At 42.7% G+C, this 10812-nt stretch overlaps 1 protein-coding gene across 2 annotated transcripts; it reads left to right on the forward strand.

The window, feature by feature from the left end:
• The first annotated feature begins 634 nt into the window (after positions 1-634).
• atg4da (autophagy related 4D, cysteine peptidase a) lies at positions 635-10781 on the forward strand. Of its 2 annotated transcripts, XM_010872778.4 has the most exons (11): positions 636-989; positions 1994-2310; positions 2573-2656; positions 2822-2995; positions 3146-3509; positions 4027-4091; positions 4197-4354; positions 5572-5650; positions 5736-5812; positions 7993-8112; positions 8207-10781. In XM_010872778.4, exons 2-11 carry the CDS (start codon positions 2043-2045, stop codon positions 8399-8401), a joined length of 1584 nt encoding a protein of 527 aa, XP_010871080.2. In that variant the 5' UTR covers positions 636-989; positions 1994-2042; the 3' UTR covers positions 8402-10781. The 2 variants fall into 2 exon arrangements, with proteins under 2 accessions (XP_019905344.2, XP_010871080.2); XM_020049785.3 differs by lacking the exon at positions 2573-2656 and having other exon boundaries at positions 635-989.
• The last annotated feature ends 31 nt before the right edge of the window (positions 10782-10812 follow it).

A 10812-nucleotide genomic window follows, 5' to 3' on the forward strand; every position in this document is an offset into this window, starting at 1 on the left:
CAGGGAAAATACCCAGATTTTGGAGAGGTTTATGGGTCACAGACTTCAGACGAACATTGCATCCAAAGGATATGCAACCAATTACTTAACCTGTATACTTTACTACTGTATACAATGTACATCTATCCAAACACCTCTGTCTACCTAAAATGGAGGAGTTGAATAGAACATCAACAGCGTCTTCATATTAATTGCGTTGTGAAGTAGGCTACTCAACTGCTTCTGGGCCTTCAATTATTATACTGGCTGTGTTAACTATTACATTTAATTTCTAAAGGTACTAAATGTATGCTATCAATAATGAATGTGAATACATACGAGTGAGAGTCAGCTAAATAACTAAAATTCAGATATACATTTTAACTTAATACTTAATTTTATAATAAAATATCATGTATTTTATGGATCCCAGTAAAATGATATACGGACATTTTGAGAATTATAAGATGATCTCAGATTTTGGATGTCATCAAATTCATACATTAACGTGACAGACCACAGAACGCGCAATTTTTGTCATAGCCTTATTAAGAATATTCAAATTAATACTTTGACGCAAATTAACAACTAGATTGACCAATCACGAGGTTCATTTGACCTGGCAAGATGTCACTGCTAGATGTCCCTCCCTATTACGCTATGCTACGCTATCGCTGAAATCGGCAAGTCAGTTTGCTAGGCTAGCCTGCTAGCTAGCCAGTTAACAAGCAGAGAAAGAAAGAGGCAGCGTTATATAATCCGATTTAGTTTAATCTTTGGATGTATAATAACGTATTTTAATGGTTGACATTGGCTGTCGTTGCCTTAGAGTCTTCCGAAAATACGAAAGTGCCGAGTTGGGTAGGTAGCATAAGCTTGTTTGCTACAAGTAGCAAATTGGTGGCCTCGTCTTCTCAGAACTACGGAGAAGCCGGTAGCTACTATCGAGCTATTTGAAATGTTCGACCTGGATGGAAACCTTTCATGTCAATGACACCACTCAAAAAGAGGTACCGTTTTATGTTGTTTCACGTTGCGTTGGATGTTCCAGAACTAGTAGCTGTAGTTAGCCGGACAGTTAGTGACACTCAATGTTGTAAAGTGTTACGGTAATAAGACAACTGAAGGATATAGCTATTTTTATGACTATTTCATGCACCCTGACATCAATTATTTGATATGTTACTTCGCTATAGTATAAGGCGAAAATGACAGCTTGGCTACGTCGTTACATATAGCTAATATAATATTTCACAATTAAATAAATTGAACAGACACTTTCAGTCTTTATACACTCAGTGGTTAATGCATATATGCCATACCGGTTACCCAGTGGAAACATAGGTATTTGCCTAGTTAGCCGCTGTAAATAATAGTTTGACTAGCTTGCTACCAAGCTTTTCCAGTTATCCACTTAAAACCCCTTGAGCTGTTTGTTGTCACACAGATCACATGATGTCTATTCAAACCTATTTTCCAGGAAGGCATATAGAGATTCCTTGTCAAGTCGTGTACATTCCTGCGTTGCTATTCTGTCGTGACGTAACATTGTAAACTCACCCTATGATGACGTTACTTTGAAACTAAGTGACAACCTCTTTCCACAAGTTTCGATCAGTAGGAAAGTAGTGCTTTCATTTTATACGAACTGAGACTCAAATGGGCGACTTGTCTAACCGCGGCAGCACCTACTCTCACCTGCTTGTCAGCATTGTCTAGCATAATCCTCATTTGTCAGAAGGATGTGAGCGTTGCCTTGTTCCCCTTGTGAATCTGCCTGGTATTCTGAGCCTGACATTCTGCGATTGTTCAGATGCACAGCATGCATAATCTGTATTTTTTAATGTTTAAACTTGGCCTTTGTACTGGACAGACAAATGCCCTGTGGTATTAAAAACAGACACATAGCCAATACCACATCATAATATAAATGTTTACTTTCCCAGAAATGGATCTCTCCTTCACTCTCACCCCTCAGTCATCTCTGACTTCGTTCTACCCCCACCTCCCTCAGGTCCTCACTAGACATGGGGAGCGCCGTTACCCAGCTCTAAGCCTGAGCCATGAACTCCGTGTCTCCCAGTGCAGCTCAGTATGTGGGGGGAGTCGTGGCGAGCGTAGTGGGTCAGGACAACACGCTCCAGGGAAAGGTGATCCGGGGGCCCATGCAGGCCTCGCCAGTAGACCCTGGCGGGGGAGGTAGCTTCGGGAACCAGCAGGGTCCTCACCTTGGTGGAGTTAGAGCCATGGACGCCAACACGGCTGGTGAACCAGATGAGGTGGACAAACTCAAGGCCAAGCTGATGTCGGCTTGGAATAATGTCAAATATGGTCCGTCTGTGGTTTGTTTATCTAATTTCCTTGAAAGTTTTTGCGTAGTTATACAGGCAAACAATAAATTGTATTTATTGTTTGCCTGTATAACTATGCAATAATGTCCAGTTTTTGCGTATATCCAACTTGGCAACTTTTCCCCATTTAAGACAAGGAAACGAGGCCTAATGGCTGATTATTTGTAATTGCCCTGCTGAAGTCACCCGGTCATCAAAAAACTTAAGAATCCCCTTAAATCGCTGTTCTTTCCCTTCTTCAGGCTGGTCGGTCAAATCGAAAACCACATTCAACAAGAACTCTCCTGTCACTGTTATGGGCCATTCCTATGTGCTTAATTGCGAAGGTAGCTAACCTCCAACTACCCCCCCCCCCACCCCAGTTTCTTTTGTAGAAAAAAGAAGCCAATATCTATACCTTTATTTTACTAGACTTTTGCTCTATACCCAGAAAGATAAACTGTTAGAATGTTACTTACTCTATATGGGTCTCTCCCTCTCTCCCCTCCCAGATGAGGTGGAGCGGTTCAGGCTAGCATTTGTGTCCCGGCTGTGGCTGACCTACCGCCGGGAGTTCCCCCAGCTGGATGGCTCTGCGTGGACCACTGACTGCGGCTGGGGCTGCATGCTGCGCAGCGGACAGATGCTTCTGGCCCAGGGCCTCCTGGTGCACCTGCTGCCCCGAGGTGACCGCCCCCGGCTGAGGGGACCTACTACATTGCTCATTGATCTATTCAGATGTCCGAAATGGGCGTCAGGCTTAGATGCCTAGTTGGGATTGGACCCTGTCCATATCTCTTATACTCTCTCGTCTTTTTTTCTAACCCAATATTTAGACTGGTCGTGGCCGAGCGCCCAGGAGTTTGCCGACGTGGACTTCGAAGCTCTGAGACCCCGCTCCCCATCCCGCGCTGGGGGTGTGCCCATCCCCTCGTTCGGCTACTCCTCCTCCCCGCGTACCCCCACGATGCCCCAGAAGACCCCAATGCCTGGGGACACTGCTCTCAAACGGGGCCAGAAGACCAGGCCAGAGGCAGGCAGGCACAGCCAGTCTGAGCCGCTCCACCGGAGGCTCGTAGCCTGGTTTGGGGACGTTCCTCCGGCCCCGTTCGGACTGCACCAGCTGGTGGAGTTGGGAAGGAGCTCCGGGAAGAAGGCAGGGGACTGGTATGGCCCCTCAGTGGTGGCCCACATACTCCAGTGAGGAGAGCTCTTTATGGATTTATTAATGTTGTTTCATTTATCATGTCTATTATTATTAAGATAAATCATTGATTGTGGTTTAGTCACAATGAAAATACTGTCATCGCTTCAGCCGTATAGAAATATAATTCTTAGAATGAGCCTTAGAATAAAGGTCAACGATGGCATAGTGGGTGGATCTAACCCAAAGGGGCAAAACAGGAAGTATGTACAGGAAGTCTGCCTTGCAATGTACTAGATTGAGTACATCAACTGGCATGTTTAAAAAAAAAAAAAAAAAAAAAAAAGATTCCAGTATTTCAATGCTATAAATAATGATTGTATATTTCCTGTGTGTGTACATTGTTGATGGCTGTGTGATGTCTCGGCATAGTGGGTCAGAGAGCAGTGTTCTGCCGACATTGTGTGTGTTTTGGTCAGGAAAATGAACCTCATGCCAGTTAGGTGTTGAGACTCTGTCCTTGAACAACTCTTAATCTGGGTATGGGTTAAGAGTCTTTTCCCTCTGTTTCAGAAAAGCAGTGGCCCAAACGTCTGAGGTTCAGAACCTTGTTGTGTATGTGGCCCAGGACTGTACTGGTGAGTTCAAACAGGACGTGTGTTGCCAAATCAAAGGGGAGGTGGGGTGGATTGGGGAAGTGTCACGCCCTCCGTTCCCTGTTTCTCTTTGCTTGTTTCCTACAGTGTACAAAGGGGATGTGGTGTGTCTATGTGACCAGTCGTTGACCCGCGGAATGTCCGTACCGGAGCCCAGCGGGTCAGACTGGACGTCTGTCATCATCCTGGTACCTGTCAGACTAGGTGGAGAGTCTCTCAACCCATCCTACATCCAGTGTGTCAAGGTGTTTATACACACACACACACACGTTGACATTAACACACTCCTACATCCAGTGTGTCAAGGTGTTTATACACACACACACACACACGTTGACATTAACGCACTCCTACATCCAGTGTATCAAGGTGTTTATACACACACACACACGTTGACATTAACACACTCCTACATCCAGTGTGTCAAGGTGTGTACACACACACAGGTTGTCATTAACCCACTCCTACAAACGGACTTAGTCTCACACATGCACACTTTTTCACAATCCGACTGATTGTAGGTTCAAATCCCAGGGCCATGTAAATTGGAAACGTGTGGATGTGTGACTGCCATTTGTTGCTTGTCTTCTAAATGGGCATATTGTTATATGGTTTTAAATGCAGGAATGTGGCTGTGGCCAAATGTATTGGCACCCTTGCACTTTCTTCAAATGTGTCACATTGTTTCTAATAATATGTTGAAATTGACCGAAGGATTATTTGTTTTTGGTAAGAACCTAATATATCCTTTTAAATCAGAAATGTAAGGCAGAACTAGCTTCCTGACATTTTTTGGAGAACTAGCTTCCTGACACCGGTTTTAACATTGCTCTCCAAAATGCCATCCTGATTTCAAGATGGCACACACATGTTTAAGACGCCCAGTGCCAGAGGCAGCAAAGCAGCCGCTTCCCTGAACAACCTCCTTGTTTGACTGTGGGGAAGGTCTTGTTTTCTTTTGAAGGCTTTTTGTTTTCTGTAATCACAGAGATGGTGCTTGGTTGCAATTTGGTGTCTGACCTCTTAATACAGTTCTTTTTTTTTTTTTTTTTCTCCATGCTTAATGTGGTGTACACAGCCTTAACAGGAGAATGAGTTCTCTATTCAGACCAAGTGAATAAGCAACTTGCTTAGTTGAAGTACAAAGTACAGAAGAAATCACATGCAAAGCATTGTCCAGGCCATTTTAAGATGTATTTGTGAAATAAGATAAAACTAGTAAAATTATTTTAAGAGTTGGGGGTGGAGTGTTAAACTGCTAACCAATGAAATGCATATCCCAATGTCAAAATATATTTTTTATATTAAGTTTTCAAATAAGTTTTTGAAATAAGTGCCCGGTTGCCAATACTGGTGGCCACGCCTGTGTGTGATAGGATGCGACTAAGTTTTAGCCTAAGTCAAAAAAATAATTCTCCACTGCTGATGTCACTTTAACATAAATACACGTCTCTGTCTTTAGAACATTCTCAGGTTAAAATGCTGTATCGGAATCATCGGAGGCAAACCCAAGCATTCACTGTTCTTTATTGGCTGCCAAGGTAAAAACTGCACCGGTCAGTGGCTTCCGATTAGCCTATGGGCTGTCAGTTTACCCCGCCTTCTTCCTGTTTCCTGTCCAATCAGATGACCAGCTGCTGTATCTGGACCCTCACTACTGTCAGGCGGTGGTGGATGTAACTCAAGGCAACTTCCCCCTGGAGGTTGGTGCTTTATATCCCTTGTTTATTCTCTCAGTACACTCTGTCTGTCCTGGTAGCTGCTTGGACTTTGTCTATTCTGTGAGAAAGATAAGGACAGGTGTAAAACCCCGCTTCTAGAAAAGTTGGGGCGTTGTGTAAAATGCAAATGAAAACAGAATGCAATGATGTGGAAATAATTTATGCCTTTATTTAAGTGATAATAGTGCAAAGACAACATTTTTTTTTTTTTTGAAAAATACACTCCCATTTTGAATTTGATGCCAGCAATGCATTTCAGAAAATTTGGGACGGGGGCATGTTTACCAATGTGTTGTATCACCTCTTCGTTTGGGAACTGAGGTCCATCGCTGTAGTTTTGTAAGTGAAATGTTCTCCCATTCTTGCTTGATATAGGATTTCTCGGCATTGTCTTGCTGAAATAAGTCTTTCTTGAAAGATGTCATCTGGATGGCAGCAAATGTTGCTCCGAAACCTGCACTCACCTAAAGGATTATTAGGAACACCTGTTCAATTTCTCATTAATGCAATTATCTAATCAACCAATCACATGGCAGTTGCTTCAATGCATTTAGGGGTGTGGTCCTGGACTCTCCTGAACTCCAAACTGAATGTTAGAATGGGAAAGAAAGGCAATTATGAGCGTGGCATGGTTGTTGGTGCCAGACGGGCCGGTCAGAGTATTTCACAATTTGCTCAGTTACTGGGATTTTCACGCACAACCATTTCTAGGGTTTACAAAGAATGGTGTGAAAAGGGAAAAACATCCAGTATGTGGCAGTCCTGTGGGCGAAAATGAGTTGATGCTAGAGGTCAGAGGAGAATGGGCCGACTGATTCAAGCTGATAGAAGAGCAACTTTGACTGAAATAACCACTTGTTACAACCGAGGTATGCAGCAAAGCATTTGTGAAGCCACAACACGCACAACCTTGAGGCAGATGGGCTACAACAGCAGAAGACCACACCGGGTACCACTCATCTCCACTACAAATAGGAAAAAGAGGCTACAATTTGCACGAGCTCACCAAAATTGAACAGTTGAAGACTGGAAGAATGTTGCCTGGTCTGATGAGTCTCGACTTCTGTTGAGACATTCAGATGGTAGAGTCAGAATTTGGCGTAAACAGAATGAGAACATGGATCCATCATGCCTTGTTACCACTGTGCAGGCTGCTGGTGGTGGTGTAATGGTGTGGGGGATGTTTTCTTGGCACACTTTAGGCCCCTTAGTGCCAATTGGGCATCGTTTAAATGCCACGGCCTACCTGAGCATTGTTTCTGACCATGTCCATCCCTTTATGACCACCATGTACCCATCCTCTGAAGGCTACTTCCAGCAGGATAATGCACCATTTCACAAAGCTCGAATAATTTCAAATTGGTTTCTTGAACATGACAATGAGTTCACTGTACTGAAATGGCCCCTACAGTCACCAGATCTCAACCCAATAGAGCATCTTTGGGATGTGGTGGAACGGGAGCTTCGTGCCCTGGATGTGCATCCCACAAATCTCCATCAAATGCAAGATGCTATCCTATCAATATGGGCCAACATTTCTAAAGAATGCTTTCAGCACCTTGTTGAATCAATGCCACGTAGAATTAAGGCAGTTCTGAAGGCGAAAGGGGGTCAAACCCAGTATTAGTATGGTGTTCCTAATAATCCTTTAGGTGAGTGTATATCGTTCAGCATTAATGTTGCCTTCACAGATGTGCAAGTCACCCATGCCATGTGCACTAATGCACCTCTATACCATCACGGATGCTGGCTTTTGAACTGTGTGCTAAAAAACAAGCCAAATGGTCCCTCTCCTCTAGCCCAGAGGATGTGGCGTCCATGATTCCCAAAAATAATTTTGATTCGTCAGACCACAGGACAGTTTTCCACTTTGACTCAGTTTTCAGCTTTGTCCCTTGCATACAGAGATTTCTCCAGATTCTCTGAATCTTTTAATGATGTTATGTACCGTAGATGATGAGATCCCTAAACTCTTTGCAATTTTACGTTGAGAAAAGTTCTTCTTTAATTGTTGCACTATTTGCCTGCATAGTCTTTCACAGAGTGGTGAACTCTACATTTTACACAGCGTCCCACCTTTGTGAGAAATGGGATTGTAGTAGAATTCATACACAAAGCTTGCCTTGTCTTTAATGTTCTGTCTGTCATCATCACATCCCCAGTCATTCCACTGTAGCTCCCCGAGAAAAATGCCTTTCAGTCGGATGGACCCCAGCTGTACAATTGGCTTCTACGCCAGGACCAAGAAGGACTTTGAGACTCTGTGTGGCGATGTCAGTGAGGTGAGTTCATTTCATTTTGGGTAGGTTCCTTAGTTACCAACATACCAACAACAATATTTTATAACCCAATATCCCCCCCGCCCCACCTTTTCAGGCACTGTCATCTTCCAAAGAGAAGTATCCAATCTTTACCTTTGTGGAGGGTCAGGGGCCAGATTATGGATTGGCCTCTCAAAGCTCCTCCCACCTACACTCTGATACCTCCCCCAGCCCCGCCCACATCCTGCCCACAGGCAAGCTGAACAAGAGCAATAATCGAGGCAGCTTGGATGAATTTGTCTTCCTGTGAGTACTAGGCAGTGTTGACGAGGAACAGAATGTCCGGCAAGCGGGACACATCGGGGTGGTACTCTTGGAGCTTGTCCGTTAAGAAACCCTCGTTGTCATTCTCCTATTGCAAAGTATTTTCCTGCGGTGAACCATGAATTGGACTGTGCTAAATTGAACACCCTATCTGGCTACAAGGTGGGCTAAAGATTGAGTTCTAGAGTATTCACATAGATTCAGTATTTCTGATCATAGAGCTCCAAAGGACACATGCTTTCTGCTATATCACACACTGGAACTTTGTTTCTGTCCTATTCGAGGCGAGGCTTCAACTGAATGTCATTGGCGGTCTGTCTCAACAGAAGGTGGTATTATAATGTAGCACTGGGATTTACAGGCTGGGTCTTTTATTTTGCAAATGGAACCATGGGGCCAGTTTGAGACCTGCAATATGACAGAATGAACTCCGCCCTGTTCTCTGATATACATCTGCTGTACACCCCTGGGGTTTTATTTATAAGACTTATAGGCTGAGGTGTGTGTGTGGTTGTCTGCTGTAAAGATTGCCATGTGATCTGAAGCCGTCCACATGTTTTTGAACAGCGGTGATGCTCACACCCTCTCTAGGGACTGAACTCCTGACCTATTTGTTCTCTGCTGACCTCTCGCCCAGGAACGACGCTGCCCTACAAACGTCATGGCTATAGTATAACACTGAAATTACATGGCTGTAATCGTTTCCTGACTTTCCTACAGTAATACAGGTCCTTGGAAACCCGGCAAACACTGTTCACGCAACTGTTACCTGGGCCAGACATACTGGGTTCGTATAATATTCGATTTTGTTTCTAAGCACATTGAGTGTTGAGTGGGCCTGGCCTGAGGGTCAGGTGGGCAGCATTTGCTGAACTTGTGGGACTGTTCTGTTGGTTTGCATTTCGCCACACAAGCTCAGTCGGTCACAGATGTACCAGAGCTCTGGCCTAATATTAATACTGCAGTATAAAAGGTAATAGGATGCTGTTTTTAAACTCAGTATGTAGTTGAATGGGTGCCTCTTAGAAGAACTGTGTAAATGAGAATTGATGAATGCATGACATTAAAAAATATTTATTTTTACTTTCATGCAGCTATGATATGATTGTTAATGTAATTTTCTGGTTTGTTTTTGCCATCTGGTTTTTACAAAGGCAATTTTTTTGCCACTTGCACTATCATTTAAAATACCACTTGTTTAACACTGGAACTTGCATGCTGATGTTATCTTGATACTTTTTGTTCATTCCCAACCTCTGTTGGCTTTTATCTTATGGTTCAGCTAAAAGCCATACACACTGCACTACACATCTGAGATAAGTGTACCTATTTTTTTCTTAAGGCCACCAAAATTTAAGTTTTGATATTTTTGATATTTACTGCATTATTTGTGGAGACAAAATGAAATAAATCTTTCATTTGTAGGTTTTTATTAATTTACTTGAACCACTGGTTCATGTCAGGTAAAGATATTTCATAATATATGTTAAGTCTGAACTCTGATTAATTGGTAACCATTGGTATTCCTTGTCAGCCCATCTCTAGATTGTTAAATGTAAACGTTCATTTTGTTTACAAGTATTTAAATAATGTGTTTATAAGCTAACATTCTAAATACCTGAATTTCTGCAACTGATCAAAAACAATACAGAAATACAGAAATGTATTTCTGAAAACACAGAAATACATTTGAAATTCTGCACACCCCCAGACTTGTACTGAATGTGGATACGTGCGCATGTAACATTTTGATTCTTGTCAAAAACTTTTTTTTACACGTGACCAATTGAAGAGTCGTTTTTCAGAAATATTGGATTTTTCAACACTGAGGGCATAATCCATCAGTAAAGTAGTGAATACTTGGCTAACGTGCTGCTTGGTTGTGAAACTCCACGCTCACGAGTAAAGTTCATTAATATGCAACTCAACTGTAGATGCACTATAGATGAATGATTTCTCAAAAACGCCACTCATGTCACGAAGTTTATCTGCAATAAGCTGTCTGAAACCTCAGTGACACGCTTGTTTTAGATTTATCGCGCACATCCCCCTTCTTGCATAATGACTCCAGTGTGGTTTATCTTCAGGTGAATTATGTATCGCAGTCATGCTCACATGCAATGCAAGTTAGGTTTGCAAGAGACCTCTCTTTTTGTACTTTCCGCTGGTATAGCTTCTGCCATCGCTTTGTCATTGATCTTTAAAAACCCTTTTGGTCCGATTGATCAATTAGTTGTTGCACCCCTAGGACAAACTTTTTTTTTTTTGGCATCATATCTATGTAGAAAACCTTTTTTCATTATAAAGTAGGTCTAACTGTGTAAGGTAAGCTGTTTGAATGGAATAAACAAAACATCTATGCCATACTTTGTATCAAAACATATCTAAATGTGTTTA

The sequence above is a fragment of the Esox lucius genome, chromosome 9, assembly GCF_011004845.1.
Source record: "Esox lucius isolate fEsoLuc1 chromosome 9, fEsoLuc1.pri, whole genome shotgun sequence".
NCBI classification, from domain to species: domain Eukaryota; kingdom Metazoa; phylum Chordata; class Actinopteri; order Esociformes; family Esocidae; genus Esox; species Esox lucius.